Genomic DNA, 21111 nt, shown 5'->3' on the forward strand with positions numbered 1-21111 from the left:
CAAGAACTTATTCGTCAGCTATTTGCAGGAAGTCCTTTGCAGCAGACTCCTTGTCTTTCATTGTGCCTACCGCATGTGTCTGCAGCCCTCCTTCTCCCCACACTCTCTCCTCAGCTCTAAGATGGGGCTGGGGAAGGCAGTGGAGTGTGAGTGGCTCCAACCAAGTCTTGCTAAGTGTGAACACAAAAAGCTCCCTGCATCTTGAGTTTTTCTCTGCCTAACATAGTATTGCTTTATGGTTCTACTATAACGAACCAATTACTGGTAAGTAAAAAGTGCTTTGTAAGCTATCGAGTGCTTTACAAATGTAAGATTCAATTATTCACCCTCCATTTACATGGGCAGGACTTCAACTGAGTTATTCTGTGAGCAACGAAATATAAGTGTTGCGAGCAGGGAATGCCACGTGTATGCTGGGAGTGAAGGAAGAGTGCAACTTCGAATAATAGAAACTTGGCCCAGGAAATCCTTTCGCATTATTGCCAAAACCAACTGAGTAAAACGTGGTATTCGTCTGAAAACCACACTTTAAAAATCTTTCTAGGAGGATTCCCCTCCCCTAGCTCCCCTGGGGGGGGGGGGTTCAATTCTTAAAAATGCCCTCCCTTACTCTCACAAGGGCCCTTCCCATCACTTCACTCTGGCTTTCCCCCTTCCTGGCGGCCCCAGCTACCTACGGCCCCGCCCCTCCCCGCCCCGCCCGGCCCCGCCCCGTCGACACGCAGAGGACTACAAGTCCCAGCGTGCCGCGCGCGCAGGGCTGGCTGCATTGGGGCTGGGCGCGTGGCGGCCGCCGAGCTCTGCGCTGGGGAAAGCCTCCCGGCGCCGGCCATGCGGGGAGGTAAGTGGTCCACTCGTGCTTCGAGGGCGCTGGCAAAACTCCTGCCCTCACCCTTTTCCCGGATGAAAGGAAACGAAGAAATCCGCAATAAAAACCCTCCCTCGTCTATTCTGTGTGTCCGGTGCCTCTGCAGGTTATTGCACCCACGAGCGTGGAGTCTGTCACCCTGGAGTGGAACTCGGGGCAGAAGCGTGCCCGGCCCGGCGGAGAGCTGTGGCTCGCCGTGGGCAGTGAGGTCGAGCTCGCAGTATGGAAATGGGTGGTGGCAAGGCTCGTCTGGGCGCACAGCGAGCGCCACACCCCCACACTCCCTTTCCAAAGACAGGAAACCCCCGGGGAACCCCCACACTCAAAGCGAACTGTTTCTTGAAAGTCTTGGCCAGAAACTTTTCTCTCTGTGGCCAGCCCCACAAGCGAGTCTTTTGAGTCGTTCGGCTTTCGAACGGCACCGTTGGTCCTAGAGGCTTTCTGGCGTCCCGTAGCCTGCCCTCTGTCCAGCCCCCAGCGCCCCATTCTCCAGGCCGCCCCTCACTTTCTCTTGAGGCGCCCACGGGAACCCGTTGACTTCTGCTGTGCCTTCGGGCGACGGCTCCAGATTTCTTCTGCAGCTCTATGGACCAAGGTCTGCGCTCTGCAGTGTGGGCTAGACACCCTTGGGCGCCCCGATACCCGGACGGGAGGTAGGGGCGGTGGTTCCTTTGGGATGGCACTGGCTTTCTGAGTGAGGCGGCTTTCTCTGGGAGATGACCGCTGATCAATAAAAGAAGCCTAACGGAAGCACTCATTTCCATCCCTTTCTGACCCATCTCCCCCCTATCTGAGCCCATTCCCAAGTGTGCCTGAAAGTTCTGCTCCAGAATCCCAACACGAGGATCAAGGAAGGTATTTTAGCACATTCCAAATATCCTGCACCAGAGGGTCTGTTTGTATCTCTCTCACACCCTACACTTGCACACACACAGACACACCATGGACCCTACACATTCTGCAAACACATACCACACACTACACACACCATAACTAGGTACAACACCCACACAGTACACATAGCACAAACATTACAGTCATCACACACATTCATTGCACACACCACTTATGCTACACACTACAAACACCACACACACACTACATGCACATACACATCGTTTTTATTAGCAGAAAAGGAGATTAATACCAGTTTGTTGAAGGGAGTGAAAAGGAAGTGGGTGAGCACTAGACTATATACTTATACTCACAAATGTCAATTTATCCCAAAGTTAGAAACTAGCTGATAAGTGAAACCTCCTGGTGTCAGAATTTAGAATGCTTTTGAGGCTCGTTTTTTAAAAAACGGGATTAACTTCCTACACCTTCATAAACTCTTACCTTGTCTAACAGGCAAACTTTTGATCACAGCAGGCAAGATGGGAGGGGATGTCCTTTTCTATATATAAGAAGAAATTTTTGGAGAATCTTCACAGAATCCTTCCTGTGACTGTGTCTAAGAAAAATGGGTGTCACTACTTCTTTGCTACTCCTTTCAGGAGTCGAGAACTGAACCTGATTTTGTTCTGAGTGGCAGCATGATAGATGGTGCTGTCAGGACATCTTCCTTGCCCCCAGGACTCACACCCTGCCCTCTCCCATTTGAGTTTAGTTGGAGAACAGTTCAGGAATTCAGATCAATTCCAAAAGCGTTATAAAATCTGTTGGTGAAAGAGCGTTCTAGCTCTAGAGAGTTCATCATTTTGATCAGCGGTGGAAAAAGACCCACCTGTTTAACCCATGCTCAATAAATGGTGCTCAAAAATATGTGAACACTTAGAGCTCATCCCTACGTTATTGTTTGCTTTTTCAAGGGGGCAATGACAAAGATGGGCAGAAAGATCTTTTCTCAGTGGTAATTTTTCAAAAAGTTGACAAGTTCTAATACCATTCCTGGAATAAGTAAGAGAAAAGAAATTTGACTTTGAAATCAAAGTTATAAATTTACATCATAGTTGCTAATCTTCTAGTGCCACTAAAAATTACTAAGAAAAAGGATGACCTGCAGATTTCTCATCAATTCTGCCTCAAATCGATACAGTATTACAGCAGCAGATGGCTTTTCTAGGATCCTTCTTGGAAAAGTGTGTTCTCAACCCTATCTTGAGTGATTTTGTTTACATTTTGGCCTAAGTGTCCAAATACTGATTGGTGTTTATTTCAGTGAAAATTATGCATGTTTTATGTATGGCTGCAGCATGTTTGTGGAATGGGAATGTCTCTGGCATAAGTTCCCAGCCAAGTAAGAAAACTATGAGATTGACCAGGATAACTTCATCAAAAAGATTGTGCTCAATCTTTCTTTATTCTATCTCCCAATTCCTGAATTGGGATTTAGTATGGTGGGAAATACACAATATCTTTTTCATATGTAACTAATAGATTACCATTTGCTTATAAGTAATAAGTATTAGCTGAATATATGGAATTATACTTTTTGTGCAAATGAGATAAACACTTTTTAAAGTATTTTAATACCCCCCCCCCCCGCCCCGGAATTAATTGTTTTGGCGAATAAGGTTTGTTTCATTTGGAATTTTTGCTGACTTCATCTGGTAGGATGAATGCATTCTCAGAAGATCTGGTCATCTACTTTGCATATCCTCTGAAATATATTACTTCCTGCATAATAAAGTAAAAGGATTTTCTGCTGGGCAATGCTCTCCTTATCCTCACAAAGAGCTTACTTAAAAGCCAGCCCTGGGAACTTTGTCTACAAGTCTCTATTAGGAAGGAAGCGTAGCACAGGACTGCGGCTTCTGGATGTTCACTGTTTATAGCTCATAAGTACTGGGTTCTTTCTGGTATTTTCTCTTATATATTGTTTCCCCCCCCGCAGAGAAAAAAAGAGTTTGAAACACGATGTTCATGTTCAGAACAACAGCAAACACTTAATCATGCAGCAACAATGAAGGGGAGGGAGAAAATAAGCTATTGATACATGTTGTTTCTCTTTGTGCAAGACAGGTGCAGGGAGAATTCTGCAGGTTTTGGACTCGTGATTCATTCACTTCCACTAACTGTGCTGAAGGTAGTTAGCAAAAGTGAACAGGCACACTGTAGCTTTAAAAAGTCAGCCATGAACCAGAAGGCAGTTGGTGCAGCTTGTGTGTGATTCCTAACGTCATGTTGGCTGAGAGCCAGCCTGGTTTTATTTCACTGTGTCAAATTGTACCTCCTTATTGAATTCCTTTGCCAGCCTACTTTGTGAAAGAAAACACTGGGGTTTCTTTGGCTGTTCTTGATAAGCCTATAAAAATGACATGTTTTAGTTGCTTCTAGGTAGGTTTTCTTTTTACTCTTCCACCAAAAAAAGAAAATAATAATAAGACAATGTAGTGTGGTGTTACAGAGTATCATTGTGAGTGTTTTGTTTTGTTTTCTGAGATGCTTAGAAAATGGTGAATATGTTAACAGATTCCAACTGAACTAAATTGTTTTGGCATGGAGCAGCAGCACTATCTTCTGTCTACTCTGCAACGGTGTGTGAATGTTTGTTAATATCTATATGTATATGAAATGTTGGGTTTCTCTATGAATGATCTAAGTGGTTTAGCAACTGGAAGTTTGTGTGTGTGTGTGTGTGTGTGTGTGTGTGTGTGTGTGTGTGTGTATCAGGAGTGAAGATTATCCCACACTGACAGTATTATTTGTTAATCATCTACTTCTCTAACAGTGATAAAATCTTGTGAATATACTAAATGATGCACTTGTCATGTCAGAGTAATCCCTCGAGAAGGAGTGCCGAAGTATAAAGTGATTTGAGAGGAAATGTATTTAATTTATGGCTTCAGCTGTGGAGGAGCAAGCACGTTTCAGAACAGAACTAGTTTTTTTTAAAGCAGTTTTGTTCATAGCTTTTTCATCTTGTTAATTGCATATTAGTTGCGGATGGTTTTTATTTTTTCACAGTCCTCATCCTACTAAACAAAAAGACCAAGTGTTTGATGCTATTATATCTCCTTGACTGTTTTGGTGATTTTTACATAAATCTAATTAGCTGCCTACCCTCTCTGACACACACACACACACACACACACACACACACACCCAGCACCACCTCTCTGTGCTGAGGGCTATCTGACATTTTTGTGAGCTTCCAGCTTTACCAAAGCATGGCCATCTCGCAGGTTTTTGAGGCTTTCATTGAGTGTATGCAAGGGTAGGGGGATACTGGCTGACAAAAGCGTTAAGTGCTCTTTGGCATTGTTAAGAAAAAAATATAGAAAGAGTGGGAGTAGACAAAAAAACAAATGCAATAAGAAAAAGAAATCATAGCCCGTGGTGGGAAGGGGTAGGAAAAGGGGATTGTTTTTTCTCCACTTCGACTCATTTGTGAGTTGCAATGTCTTAAGTGAAAGCTTGCATCCAGAGGAAGCTGTGCCAGTTCACACAGAACTTGTTTTGAACAAGCATTCAATTTCATTTGCGAATGCTTATTGTCCAGGCAGGGAGTGCCAGTACAGAGGAAAGCACCCCAATCCGTCTCCTCTCCGTTCTTTAGGTTTAATCACATCTCTCCAATCGCTGAGGGAACTGGAGGTTTAAACAAACATACATGAACTGGTGTGAAGCTGTTAAAGGAACCATTATGTTTCCGACTCAGAATATATATGCTTCTCTCACTTCTAAGAATTAAACACAAGCTTTTCTCCCTTATTGATTAGTTGCTGAAGTAAAGGAACCCTGCAGCCTTCCCATGCTATCTGTTGACATGGAAAACAAGGAAAATGGCTCTCTCCGTGTAAAAAAGTAAGTGAAACTGGCTTGTGAGTTCTGCTTCTGCAAACAACATAGGGACTTGGTTTCTATTTTTATACTTCTTATCTCCTACAGGACACTGTTGGGGGCTTGTCTTGGTTGGGCTACACTGGCCACCAGCCTCCCTTCTCCCCACTACCCCAGTGCCTTTTTGCATATTCTGTTTCTAAGACAGATGACTCAGACATCAAACTGTGCATAAAGGGTTAGTGGAAAAGGGACGGTTCAGGATTTCAGCCCTGTGTTTGTGTATGGAAATAAAAATATCTAGCAGACATACTCTGCCTTCCAAGTCCATAGGCTACAAGGGTGGGGACAGAAAATGAGAGTTCAAGTCTTTTTAAATAAAATCACCTCTCTCAAAACTGAAAGTTATAATGAGGGAAGGAAAAAAAGCTTCCGTGTGAATATGCAGTTTTAACAACTTTCTTGTCCTAAAATTAAAAAAAGCTTCCGTGTGAATATTCAGTTTTAACAACTTTCTTGTCCTAAAAGTTCATAAAATTATGAACTTTTCTTTGAAAGGGAAAGATTTCAGTGCATACCATAACATTCTATTTTAATATCTGTTCTCACATTTGAAACTTCTGATTATATTTGTTGTACGTTATATGCTTGACTTTTTAAAGTAGGAAAATTCAGTTGCATTATGGAGCATATTCTGAAACAGAACAAAAAGTTAACTCACAAAGATATCTGTGAGTATACGGGAAAGTGTACATTCTCATTTAAGAGTTATATTGAAGCTATAACTACTCTGATTACAAAGATAAAGTAACTTCCAATTGGATGTTATCTGTTTCATTTCTTTCCATGTCATTTGGTTTAAAATTGCCTTCAACTTGAGCTTTGGAGGGAACTAATTAAATGTAGTCCATAGAAGCTGTGCTGCCTAAATGAGAAAACACTGTGCTATCTGTGTTTATGAATAGAAGGTATTTGGGCCATTGAAGTTACGTTACACTTAATAAAATCTGCTTTTTAGAATTTTTTCAGGTAATTTATATATTTGTGTCATGTTGCCGTGCTTATTCCCTTTCTTAAAATTTGGGGTAGATAGATGTAGGAGGAATGAAAGAAACAATGTATGTGTTAGATTAGTGCTGCCCAATAGCACTTGAAGCATTGATAGCAAAGTTTTATTCTGTTCTGTCCAAAATGGTAGCCTCTCTAGCCGCATGTGACTATCAAAAACTTGAAATGTGACCAAGGTAACTGATGAACTGAACTTTTAATTTTATTCCATTTTAAAAGTTAACAAAAGTTTTTGGAATATAATTGACAGATAATAAACTACATGTGTTTAAAGTAGAAAATTTGATAGGTTTTGACATGTATATACCCATGAAACTGTAACAATTAAGATAATGAACATACCCATCACCCCCAGTTTCTTTATAATCCTTTGTATTCTCTATTCACACCCCCATCCTTCCCTGCCCCTATATCCCTAGGCAACCACTGATATGTTGTTATAGATTAGTTTAAGTTTTCTACAATTTTATATAAATGGAATTACTGAGAATGTAATTTTTTTCAGGGGTCGTAGGGGTCTATCTAGTTTCTTTCACCTAGGAGAATTAATTTGGGATTCATTCATGTTATAGTGTGTACCAGTGGTTCACTGCTTTTTATTGCTGAGTAATATTTCGTTGTATAGATATATAATAATTGGTTTGCTGTTTATCCATCCACTTGTTGGTAGACATTTCTTAGGTATTAGAAATAAAGCTGCTTTGACCATTTGTATACAGGTCTATGTGTGGACATATGCTTTTATTTCTCTTGGGTAAATATGTAAGAATGGAATGCCTGGGCTTTATAGTAGGTGTATGTTTAACATTTTAAGGAACTGCCAAACTATTTTTCAAACTGGCTGTCCTATTTTACATTTCCACAAGCAGAGTGTGAGCATTCTAGTTCTATATCATCACAAACGTGATTTGAAAATCTTTTCTTGAAGTACGTGATTTATCTTTTCATTCTATTTAGTGTGTTTCAAAGTGCAGATTTTAATTTTGATGAAGTCTAGTGTATCAATTTTTCTTTATGCATAGTGTTGTTAGTGTAATATCTAAGAAATGTTGGCCTAATCCAAGGTCACAAAAATTTTCTCTTATGTTTTCTTAGATTCAGGACTCTAATTTTTGTGTATGGTGAGAGTTAAGAATAAAAGTATTTCTGTTGGTGGTAGCTGTTTTTTTGCCTATGGATATCCAATTGTTCCAGCATTTGTTGAATTGTTTCTGCAACTTTGTTGAAAAATTAATTGATCATGCATGTGTGGATCTATTTCTGGACTCTCACTGATAATTTTGTATATGTTTATGCCAATAAAACACTATTTTTATAACTAACTTTATCATCTAGAAATCAGTTTGTGTTATCCATCCAACTTTGTTCTTCTTTTTCAGACTTGTTTGGCTCATTCTACAAAAAAATGCTTACTAGTGATTTGATTGGCATTGTATTAAATTATAGATCAATTGAGGGAGAACTGACATCTTAACAGTATTGTATTTTCCAACCTATTAACACAGCATTTTTCTCCATTTACTTAGGTCTTTAATTTCTCTCAGGATGTTTGTTGTTTCCAATGTGCAGCTTTTGCACACTTCTTGTCAGATCTATGCCTACGTATTTTATATTTTTATTCTATTATAAATGGTATTGCTTTTTAAATTTTAATTTTTTGTTGCTACTGTATAGAAATACAATTGATTTTTTTATATCGACCCTGTATCCTACAACCTTGCTAAACTCACTTATTGTAGTAGCTTTTTGGTATTTAACAAAGATAATTATGTTTTGTGAGTAAAGACAGTTTTACTGTTTCCTTCCCAATGTGGATGCCCTTTATTTCTTTCTTCTACCTTATGGCACTGAATAGGACCTCCAATAAAAAGTTGAATAGTGAGATTGGACAGCCTCATTTTATTGCTGATCTTAAGAGAAAACATTTCATCTTTTTCTTATCTTTCTTCTTCTGCACATAATATCTTTTTTTCCCCTCTCTGCTTTTATTTTTCCTCTTTATCACTGATTTTTAAGCAATTTGATTATGAGACCAGCGTAGTTTTCTTCATCTTTCTGGTGCTTGAAATCTTTTTTCTTTTATCTGTGGGTTTAGTTTTCATCAAATTTAAAATTTTTTCAACCATTATTTTTCAAATTTTTTTATTTCCCCCCACTTCTTTGGGGACTCTAATTTGATCACTTGATATTGTTCTACATTTCACTAATGCTTGGTAACTTTTTTTTGTCTTTTATCTCTGTGTTTCATTTTGGATAGTTTCAATTGCTTTGCCTTCAAGTTCACTAATCTTTTTTCTGAAGTGTATAATCTTTGTTAATTTCTCCCTATACATTTTCCACTTCAGACAATGTATTTACATCTTTAGAGTTAAACTTGGATCATTTTTTATATCCTCCATGTCTCTGTATAACATATTCAGTCTTCTAGCATCTTAACAAATGAAATATAGTCATAATAAATGTTTCAATGCACTTTTCTACTAATTATGTCATTTCTCAATCCAGTTGATTGATTTTTTTCTTCTCATTATAAGGTTTATTTTTCTGCTTCTTTTCATGGCTGGTAATTTTTGTTATTAAAACTATGTTAAATTAGAGTTGCATCAGGAGTATACTAATTTTAGGTGTTCAACATAGTGATTCAGCATTTGTATTCCTTATGGCAGGGGTCAAGAACCTTTCTGGCTGAGAGAGCCATGAACGCTACATATTTTAAAATGTAATTCCATGAGAGCCATACAACGACCTGTGTACATTATGCATTATCCAATAAAAATTTGGTGTGTCCCGGAGGACAGCTGTGATTGGCTCCAGCCACCCACAACCATGAACATGAGTGGTAGGAAATGAATGGATTGTAATACGTGAGAATGTTTTATATGTTTAACATTATTTTTTTATTAAAAATTTGTCGCGAGTCAGATGCAGCAATCAAAAGAGCCACATCTGGCTCGCGAGTCATAGGTTCCTGACCACTGTTTTATGGTGTGATCGCCGCACTAAGTCTAGTAATCATCTGTCACCATACTAAATTGTTACTTTTTTTTTTTTTTTTTTTTACAGAGACAGTCAGAGAGAGGGATAGACAGGGACAGACAGACAGGAACGGAGAGATGAGAAGCATCAATCATTAGTTTTTCATTGCGCATTGCAACACCTTAATTGTTCATTGATTGCCTTCTCATACATGTCTTGACCGTGGGCCTTCAGCAGACTGAGTAACCCCTTGCTCGAGCCAGTGACCTTGGGCTCAAGCTGGTGAGCTTTTGCTCAAACCAGATGAGTCCTCGCTCAAGCTGACGACCTCGGGGTCTCGAACCTGGGTCTTCTGCATCCCAGTCCGAGGCTCTATCCACTGCGCCACCGCCTGATCAGGCGTTACAATATTATTGACTGTATTCTCTGTGCTGTACACTAGATCTCTGGAAATTTGTACTACTTCTTCCCCTTCACCTTTTTTCAGCCATCTGGTAGACCCCTTCCCTCCAGCCACCATCGGTTCTCTAGGAATCTGTTTTTGTTTTGCTTTGTTTTGTTATTTTAGATTCCACATATAAGTGAAATCATATGGTATTTGTCTTTCACTTATTTCGCTTAGCATAATACCTTCTAGATCCACCCATATTGTTGCAAATGGCAACATTTTATTCTTTTGTATTGCTGAGTAATATTCCATTATATATAAATATATACCACATCATTTTTATCCATTCATCTGTTAATAGATACCTAGATAGCTTCCAAGTTTTGATTATTGTAAATAATGCTGCATTGAACATAGGGATGCATGTATCTTTTCAAATTAGTGTTTTTATTTTCTTTAGATAGATACCTAGAAGTGGAATTACTGGGTCATGTGGTAATAATTTTTAATTTTTAATGGACTCTCATACTCTTTTCCATAGTAGTGTGCTTGGTAATTTTTTTATTGAATATTGTAAATTTTACCTTGTTGGCTGCTGGATATTTTTGTATTTCTATCAATATTCTTGACTGGAATGTGCTTACATTACTTGGAAATTAGTAATATGGTCCTATTAAGTCTTACTTTTAAGAATTGTTCAAGCTAAGGGTGTTTTTCCCCTTTTATTGAGGTGGCACTCATGTTTGCACTCTAACCAGTGCTCCTAAACGCCTAGGTTCTCTCTGGCAGATGAAAACAGGCACTATTCCCATCCCGGCGTGATCTCCAAAAAGTGTTCTAATTCCTTTGAGTGGTTCCTTCTGTGACCTCAGTTAGTGTTCGCACTTGTGTGATAATCAGTACCCCGTTAAGTACTTGAGATCTTGAGATCTCCAGGGCTCTCCCTGTGTACCTCTTTTTCCTCTAGGACTCTGCCTTATGTACAGACTGAAATCTTTCTCCAGGTGGTAACTGGGTGGAGTTTACCTTGTCTGTTTCCCATCCCTTAGGGACCTCTGTTTTTCTGTTTTGTTTTGATTTTTGTTTTTGTTGTGTTTTCTTTATTGCTTATGACCAATGCTTTTAGTGCCATTCTTTCACATATTTTGTCTAGTTTTTTAGTTGTTTTAGGCAGAAGTGTAAATCTGAGCCCTGTTACTTTACCTTAGCAAGAAATAGAAGTTTCAGTTAATTTATATAGCCACAAGTGGTTAGTGGTTAACTTGTTGGACAGGGCAGAGTAAGATTATAATGCAGAATCCCCAAAGGCATAAAACATAGACTCTTAAGGCTATTTTTGAGATCTACCAAAATTGGAGCTTACAGTAGCTTTCATTTTGCTTTCTAGGTAAGGAAAACACAGTTGCTTTACTGAGAATGTACTGTTACGAAGAGTCATTTCCAAAGAAGCTGGGGATAATAGCCCTTTTTCACTGGCCACATTCTCCTGATCAGAGCTTTAGTTTTACAAGGCTACTATTTATGGAGTCCCTTCTGTGTGTCTAGCACTTTGTGTCAGCCTTGTAATTCTATTTTGAGGTATGTGTTATTATTCCCATTTTATAGCTGAGCAAACTGGAGCTCCAGGAGGTTAAGAGCCTTCTAAGATTTCATGGCTACTAAACAGTGGGACTGGGTTTCATATTTAAGGCTGACTCTGAAGCCCAAGTCATTTCTTCTGCACTTCGGTGACTAGATTGTCAGAGGTGGCTTTCAGTCACTTTTACTACAAGCATGGCTCTCACTGATGTAAGACTGTGGAAGCCCATATTTTGTTTGTCTTCAGGATTTATAGATGGATGCAAATATCTAATAATATGACCATAATTTAACAAAGATAGGACTTCCCTTTCCAAAATGGTATATTTCTTGTAAGTACAGAATATTTTTTAAAGGTTTTACTTATTGAGTTTACAGAGAGAGAGCGAGAGGGAAAGAATGAGAAATATCAATTCATAGTTGCTTTACTCTAGTTGTTCATTCATTGATTGCTTATCATATGTGCCTTGACAAGGCAAGCCCAGGGTTTTGAACCAGTGACCTCAGCTTTTCAGGTTGTTGCTCTATCCACTGTGCCACCACAGGTCAGGCAAGTACACTAGGCCTGCTATTTCTCAAACTTGAGTTTGCATCATCTTGGAGGGCGTGTTAAAATACAGATTGCTGGCCCCATCTCCAGAGTTTCTAATTCATGAGGTTTCTGATGGGGCCTGGGTAGTGAATTTCTCACATGTTCTCTCTGGTGATGTTGATGCTGATGTCCTAAGAACCACAGTACTAGGTCAAGCTTTTTTTTTTTTAACTTATACACTATTGACATTTTGGGCCAAATAATTCTTTGTTGGTTTTGGGAGAGGGGTGTCCTTTGCATTGTAGGATGTGTAAAAGTGTCATAGTCTCTACCCACTAAATGCTAGTACTCCCTCTCTGATCATGACAATCAAAAATATCTCCCAACATTGCCAAATATCCCCGGGACAATATCATCCCAGTTGAGAACCACTGCTCTAAACTAAGCTCTATAGGAGGAATGTATAACAGGGAGGCTTGTAGGTATCAGGACTAGTTTATATATTTATATTTTATTTCTGCTTAAGACTCTAAAAAGACCATGAATTTCAATGTGGAGCTGTTTCCTCTGCCTCTTTATATAGAAGGGGAGAGGGCAGTAAAGAGAGGAAGAATAGCCTGACCAGGCGGTGGCACAGTGGATAGAGCATCGGACTGGGAGGCAGAGGACCCAGGTTCGAGACCCTGAGGGCGCCAGCTTGAGCCCAAGGTCGCTGGCTCCAGCAAGGGGTTACTCGGTCTGCTGAAGGCCCGCGGTCAAGGCATATATGGGAGAGCAATCAATGAACAACTAAGGTGTCGCAATGCGCAACGAAAAACTAATGATTGATGCCTCTCATCTCTCCGTTCCTGTCTGTCTGTCCCTGTCTATCCCTCTCTCTGACTCTCCCTCTGTCTCTGTAAAAAAAAAAAAAGGTAAAATCAATAAATCTTAAAAACAACAACAAAAAAAGAGAAGAATAAAGCAAATGTGGTAAAATGTAGACATTTGAAGGTACAGTATATGGCAGGTATAGTATATGGAATTTTTGTACTACTCTTGCAACTTTTCAGTTGTAAGTCTGAAATTATTTTCTTGAATCTAGTTAGTTCATTGGTTGAGAGGGAAAATTCATCCTCCTTTAGGAAAGAAACAAAACTCCTAGCCCAGATTCGGACACACCAAGGAGAAATTCAGCACGACATTGGAAAGCCACGGATAGACTTTCAACTCTGAGTCAAGTCAGGTTCTGAAGAAGGATTTGACCTGGCTTCTGTTTCTTAAGTAGCAGAAGAATAATTACTTAAGTAAATCATTTGATTTCTCTCTGACTTGGTTTTCTTGATTGTAAAATAGGAATGAAAAGTTGTAATGAGGATGAAAAGAAGGCACTTTAGACTGTGGAGTGATATAGCAGTGATAGTCTTTAGACTGCAGTTCATAAAGCACCACAGTGCCTAATGTGAACCACTCATTGTGCTAATCGTCTTCACAAACGTTACTTCATTTAATCTTTGCAACATTAGATATGGTAAATATTATTGCAGTCTTTCTTCAAGGAAACAAACCGGGCCTCAGAGAAGTGACTGAAGTTCACGTGAGAATGTGGCAAAGCTGAGGTTTGAACCCAGCCCTAATGATTCCAAGATTACTCTTTTTTTGCTTCCAAACCAGCTTGTCTTATAACTATCCTCACTCAGTCTTATAAACTGTAAGTGATCTGGTATTAGGCAGTGTTGGGACTGGCTTATTCTAATGCCAAACCATGGATAATTATGTCACTGTTGTAAGAACAGGTAAAAGATGATTAGAACTTGTGTTTCAAGCCTTCAATTTGGCAAAGTTACCTAAATGATTGTGAGAGGATCAATACTTCCTTGACAATATTAAACACATCCTGTTGGACTTCCTTCCTCCCTTCATTCATTTATTTCTGCTTCCTGGTCTTGACATAGCATTGTTAGATCTCTAATCATGATGCTCATTTAGATCTCTAAAATTCTGAATATTATAAGTCAAAATGATTTAACATGATAATCACCAAGGGCCAGATTCTACTTGAACTCATTCTGAAATACAAGAGTAAATGAAATGTACAACTTCATTTTATGTTCAGAGTCTTCAACAGTAATAACCAACAAATCAATAAGAAAACCGCAAACAGAAAAGTACCATAGAAAAATGGCAGAACATCTGGTCAAGGTGGTGGTGTAGGTAAATGCGGTACCAGCATCCTCCTATGACCACATCAAAATGACAACTGAACTACAGAACCGTCATTCAGGACTGCCTGAAATTTATCTGCATAGAAGTCCTACAACTAGAGACTTAGAAGAATTCACATTAAAACTGGTATGAGGGGTGGAGACATAGGATGTGGAAGCCCACATCCACGTGTGGCAGATAAAAATCTGGAGAGGTATCTTGGCTGTGGAGGTCCCACCTTAGATGTGAGGTGTATCAGCCCCACACCAGACCCTCAAGCCCAGGATTCCAGTGCTGGAAAGAGACATTCCCATAACTTCTGGTTTTTATAACAAAAACCAGCAGGGATTGAGGCTGAGGAGACGGAGGCTGCTAGGGTCCTAGGCAGTTTCTTTTAAGGACTCAGATATGAACTTACTTTGACTTACTCGCTCTGAACTCCAATGCTGGGTCAGCAGCTCAAAAGGCACCAAGGACATACAAGGAGAACTGAATTGTCTGTCATCAGAGTGAGAGCTGAGGTGGGGGCTGCTTTCTCCCAAACAGAAGTACTGGCAGAGGGCATTGTTTCTTTGCTAAGTCCTCCCCCACAAAGTTGGCAGGCAGGCACCATATCTGAGTCTCCATCAACCTGGCTTACACATTGCCCTGCCCTGGTGATTCCCTGAGATCCCACCCCAGCAAACTTTTCGCCCTCCCAAGCTGTTTCCAGTGGCTTTGCCCTGTGAATTGCCTGTCTTGGCTCATGCTTCAGATTTTCCTAAAATCTCTCAAACAAGCAGCATCTGGCTTCAGCGTGCCCCATACCGCTCACTAAGTGGCCCCAGGCCGGACACTAGCAGCAGCCAACCTTGGTTCATAGCTGGGCCTCTCCTGGGCACCTCCCAGCCCAGCACAACAGCAGCCATCTGCACATCACTCTAGCTCAAGCCACGTGTCCTTGAGTAGAACACAGGTGGCGCCTGACCTTGGCCTACACAGATTTTGAATTAATCATAAACATTGATACTCTTATCACTGATCTATGTTTGACCATGTTAGATTCATGTTAGAATTTTTACTAAATTCTAAAAACAGTTCTTTATGTGAGTAATTTACATGTATATTTATATCCGTACAAATCATAAGTATTGAATCTTTTTTTTTGTCCTTCACTTAGTCTTATTCTTTTTTATCAGTTGGTCTATTTTTTTCCCTCTTCCCTTTTCAACAGGAAGCGGTTTCTCTCCCCACCACCGCGTCCCTTACCCTTCAGTGGAGAAGCTCTACTACAATAGAAAGTTCACAGCATCAGAGCTTAGCAAGGATTTTCAAAGCTCTTTCTCATTAATGCCCTGTCTTCTGTTGCACGTGCATCTCACTATCTGTCTCTGTCTTTGAGTTTAGTGTGTTGTTTCGTTATGAAAACAAAGTTTTAAAATTTAATTAAAAATTATTTTAAATTGGATTTATTGAAGTAGCATTGGTTAATAAAATTCTATAGGTTTCAGGTGTACAATCCTGTAATATATGATCTGTACATTGCTCTGTGTTCACCACCTCAAGTCTTCTTCCATTGCCATTATAATTAGTAAAGTGATGCTTTTCTTAGTAATGAAAGTTGTAAAGTTTTAAACCTGATTTAATATTATGCTATGAACTTTTTTAAAAATTGAGATATAATTGATATATAACATTATTTAAGTATCAGGTGTACAGCATAATGATTAGTTATTTGTATATATTGTGAAATGTTCTTATCACAAAAAGTCAAGTTAATATTTACCACTATGCAGTTACAATTGCTTTTCTTGTGATGAGAACTTTTAAGATCTGCTCTCTTAGTCACTTTCAAATATACACCACAGTATTACTAGCTACCGTATTTCCCTATGTATAAGATGCTCCCATGTATAAGATGCACCTTAATTTTGGGGCCTGAAGTTTGAAAAAAAAAAGTATTACATAAAATTATTGAACTCAGATTTTATTCATCATAAAATTCATACAACACCTCATCACTGTCAAAACTCCCATCCATTAGCTTGTCCTCATCTGTGTCTGATGATAAATCACTGTCTTCATCTATTGCCTCATCCTCAGTTCCATCTATGGCATTTGAAATGCCTCACTTCTTAAATGCAAGTAAAAAAATCTACAACCACTATATAAGATGCACCCAGTTTTTAGACTCCAAATTTTTCAAAAAAGGGTGCATCTTAACATGGGGAAGTACAGTAATATATCACCGTGCTGTACATTATGTTCCCATGACATTTGTTCTATAACTGGAAGTTTGTGCCTTTGACCCCTTCCCTCATTTCCCTCCCCTACCTCTGGCACCCACCAATCTATTTTCTGTATCTGTGAGTTTGGATGTTTCAATTTCCTTTAAATATTTTACTTTTATATTTCACATGTAAGTGAGGTCACACTGACTTTGTCTTTCTCTGTCTGACTTATTTCATTTAGCATGTGCCCTCAAAGTCCATTCATGTAGCAAATGGGAGGATTTCCTTTTTTATGGCTGGATAATATTCCATTGTATATATACCACATTTTCTTCAATACGTCCATTGGTGAACACTTAAGTTGCGTCCAAGTCTTGGCTATTGTAAATAATGCTGCAGTGAACATGGGGGTGTGATATCTTTTCAAGTTAGTGTTTTTATTTCCTTCAGATAAGTAATTTCCCAGAAGTGGAATTGCTCAGTCACACGGTAGTTCCATTCTTAGTTTTTTGAGGAACCTCCATACTGTTTTTATAGTGGCTTGCACCAAGTACATTCCTGCCAACAGTGATCAAGGGTCCTCTTTTCTCCACATCTTCCCCAACACTTACATTTTGTCTTTTTTATGATAGACGTTTTAACCTGTGTTCGGTGTTCTGTGTTTGTGGTGCATTTTCCCGATGGATGAGTAATGCTGAGCACCTTTTCAAACACACGTTGGCTATCTGTGTATCTTCTTTCAGAATTGCCTATTTAGATCCTCTGCCTGTTTTTAAACTGGATTGCTTGATTTTTTTTGTTATTGATTTTATGAGTTATTTATATCGTTTTGCTATTAACCCCTTATTAGATATGTGATTTGCCAATATGTATTTTTTTATGTAATAGGTTGACTTTCATTTTTATTGATGGTTTCCTTTGCTTTTTAGTTTGACGTAAGATGTAGTCCCACTTACTTATTTTTGTTTTTGTTGCCTTTGCTTCTGGAGTCAGATCCAAAATGTCATTACCAACACCAACATCAAGGAGTGTATTGCCCCTGTGTTCTTCGAGGAATATTATGGTTTCAGGTCTTATGTTAAAATTTTTTTTCCATTTTGTGTTAATTTTCATGTGTGGCATGTGTGGTATAAAGCAGTGGTCCAGTGTCACTGTTTTTCATGTGGCTGTCCAGTTTTCCCAAAGCTATTTATTGAACACTTTCTCTCCCCATTGTATATCCTTGGCTCCATAGTCAAATTATTTGACCATATATAGTTAATGCTCACTTTTGCGATAGCCCTCTCTGAAGACTGTTAACTATATTAACTATTAAGCTAAGCATTAAGTTAAATAAGTTATCATTTTTGCCCACCTGCTTTCAAGGATTAAGAGATGAATGGTAGAAGTAAAACATTAGAGTCAAGTTAAAAATTATTAGTATTGCACAGAAGACACACATAAACATTAGAGTCAAGTTAAAAATTTCAAAATTCCAACTTCAGTGTAGAATTATCAAAGAGACTTTTCATATAACAATAATCCTAATGGCTACTATTACTTACCTCTTTAAAAATAATCCAACCATGTTTACATGTAACAGAAATCTATATATCAGTCAGGCTCCCTCACATTTGTGAGGGAAGCAGGCACATCTACAGTTGAGTGACTAACATCACAGGATTTTTGATTATTTTCCTGGAAGCTTTGCCTGGATCCTCAAGGAAAGAGGAAGAGGAAACTGATAGAACAAATTGTGTATCTGATCATTGGCTTTAATTTTCATTCATTTACTGCTAATCCTGTCCTTTTGTGGCGTCACATAAATAATCAGCAGCCCTTAGATGTATTTTCTTTGAAAGCAATTAGGTGATTGTATCCATTTTGTTAGGTAGTTCCCGGGTAGTCTGCCCCCATCAGGCCCCTCCCATCTGCTTCCTCTACCCTCCTCAGACCCCCCAGCTGCGCTGCCTGCCCCACTCTCCTTGAACGCGGTGAAGGATGGCGCCTGGGATGCTGTTCTTTCCAGGGAGCAGCCTCTGGGACAGGGCATGATCATGATGGTAAGATACATCTACACCAAAAGCATGGAAAATAAACTCCTAAGACGTTTGAAGTAGCTAAGTACCAAATACTTCTTAACAGATAGTTTGGAAGAAAGGAAGGAAAGAAGTCAGGGAAGGAAGGAAGGAGGGAGGGAGGAAGAAAAGGAGAGAGCAAAGGAAGGAGGAAGGACAAAGGAAGGGAGAAGAAAGAAAATGGAGAGGGGGAGAAGGGAAGAAAACTGAGCCACTAATTTAAAATTGAAAAGTGACCTTTCTAATCAGGATCTGCTGTAACCCTTCTGCAGATATGTTTGGTGGGATAAGTTAGAGTGCTATATATTTTTTCCTTCTTTTTTCCAAGTGAGAGGAGAGGAGATAGAAAGACTCCTGCATGTGCCTCAACCGGGATCCACCCGGCAAGCCCTGGGAACCAACTGAGCCATGGCTATGGGAGGAGAAGAGAGAGAGAAGGGGGATGTATGGAGAAGCTGTTGGTCACGTCTCTTGCGTGCAGTAACTGGGAATTGAACCCGGGACATCCACACGCCTGGCCAACACTCTACCACTGAGTATATTTCTTGAATACAGATAATATATAGGAGTTAATAGTGATACTTGTAACTGATACAGTGGTATTTTTCTTAGTGAAGCTAAAATTCATTCCTTAATATTTTATGGCTGTCTGTTCATTTTGTTATATGATATATTAGTCAGCTTCAGTGGCCATAACAAAATACCATAGAATAGGTAGCTTAAACAACAGAAATGTATTACTCACACTGACTTTCCACAGTGCATGCACATGGCTCTCATAAGACCACCAATTCTATCAGAATAGGACCCCACCCTTATGTCCTCATTTAACTTAATTACCCTGTCTCCTAAAAGCTTCAAATACAATCACATTCATGGTTAGGGCCTCAACATAAGATCTGCAGGGACACAATTCAGTCTTATCATATGATCTTATGATAAGTGTTTGATTATTCCCTTAAATGAAATGATAACTTGGGTTAAGAATTGTGCTTACTGTTTTGATTTATACCAGTATGTTTACTGCAAATAACTGCCTTAAAGAAGTATACATTTCAAGAGTGTAAAATGCATAAAACTAGAGTTAGCTAAGCATGATACCACATTTTAAGCATGAAAACAACAGTAGCTTTCATCAAAGCCAGCAGAATTCACAAACATGCATCATATATTTTTTATACAATAGCAGCCTTGAAGGTTGTGGTTTTCTACATAGTTTCTGGTGTGCTTTTGATATCCCTATGGGAAGAAAACTAAGTTTGTCCCAGCAATGAAACCATACCAGAGTCCCCTGGGGTGGTCCACTGTGCCGTGGCTCAGAGCAGGGAGGGGAAGCTCTTCAGGCGGCCTTGACATAATCGTCTTTTGTTTTAATGCCTGGGATATGAAACTTTTGTATGTTTTGTGTTTAGCAAGAATCTTGGCATGAATTGTATCTGATAGTAAATAAAAACCAGAATTTCATTAACTCCGTTTGAGAGGAGTATCATTATTTACAGAAGTTGAGAGATCTTTATTTGTACCTGAAAGTTAAGAACAGGTGGGAAAAGCAGCTGTAGGATCCTTTCTTTTAAAAAGATGGAGTGGGGCGATGGGAGAGACATTCCTAGAGGACATATGCAAGGACAGTGCTGTGTCCTGTCAGAGGAAAGCGTCAGCCGGAGGGAGGATATCTATTATATTATAGCAGAAAGAAATGATGCGGGAAGATGCCTCCACACCCCCATTCCTGGGACCTGCTCCTGGTGTTGCTGCTGATTCAGGCCTCCAGAGCCTCTCATGCACACCCAGCCGGGCCTGACTCACACTGCCCTGATGACTTGTACTTCTCTGCCCTCCTCCCTCGTCTATCTCGTCCTCCTGTTCTGTAACCGCTATTTGGAATACGGCAGGGAACACACATGGCCCTCTTTATCGTGCAGCTGACTTGAGGTTTTCCTCTTCGCTAAACTCTGAGTTTCTGAGACTCATCACGTGCTTGGCTCATAATAGGCAGGTTAAAAAGTAATTAATGATTGAAATAAAAGATTGACTGAGGATACTCAGAAGGGAACATTGAACCAGTACCTTTTAAAAACAAGTAACTTGCTAATCCCTGGAAGTTGGCCAGACAGGGTTTTGAGTGGCGTCACCAAAGCTGTGGCCATGGGAAAGTCCGGGATTTTGCTCGGCTGGGTTTCAGTACATACCTGGAATGGGAAATAAGTCTAGAAAGTTTGTTTGAATCAAATCCCTGAATGCCAAACTAAAAAAATTGGAATATACAGAAGGCTTGAAGAATAATTTGCTTTTTCCATGCTTCCATTGCTTCGGCATACTGCAGCTAAAGGCAGTCAACATTTATTTATATGAATATTAAAAAATGAAAAATGGCCTGTCAAGAACCTTTGAATCATCTTTCTCTTTTGGGACCTGCCTGCCTTGTAGCCATATCCCTGCCTGTTAGGATGACGAGAGAGGGAGAAAGGAATGGAGATAAACTAAAGTCATTTAGTTGCTTGGTTCTAAGATATGTCATAGGCAAA

General features: G+C 39.5%; 1 protein-coding gene across 3 annotated transcripts in view; it reads left to right on the forward strand.

Annotated features, from left to right (window-relative positions):
• The first annotated feature begins 759 nt into the window (after positions 1-759).
• Positions 760-21111, forward strand: part of SAMD13 (sterile alpha motif domain containing 13) — a 91427-nt gene continuing 71075 nt past the window's right edge. For 2 of the 3 annotated variants that reach the window (XM_066376668.1, XM_066376666.1), the window contains exons 1-2: positions 760-841; positions 5533-5617. In XM_066376668.1, the coding sequence (XP_066232765.1) occupies positions 832-841; positions 5533-5617 (95 nt within the window). In that variant the 5' untranslated portion in view covers positions 760-831. Of the gene's footprint in view, positions 842-4063; positions 4148-5532; positions 5618-21111 lie in introns of those variants that run through there. The other variant, XM_066376667.1, reaches the window with a different exon arrangement.

Source organism: Saccopteryx leptura, chromosome 3 (assembly GCF_036850995.1).
Source record: "Saccopteryx leptura isolate mSacLep1 chromosome 3, mSacLep1_pri_phased_curated, whole genome shotgun sequence".
NCBI classification, from domain to species: domain Eukaryota; kingdom Metazoa; phylum Chordata; class Mammalia; order Chiroptera; family Emballonuridae; genus Saccopteryx; species Saccopteryx leptura.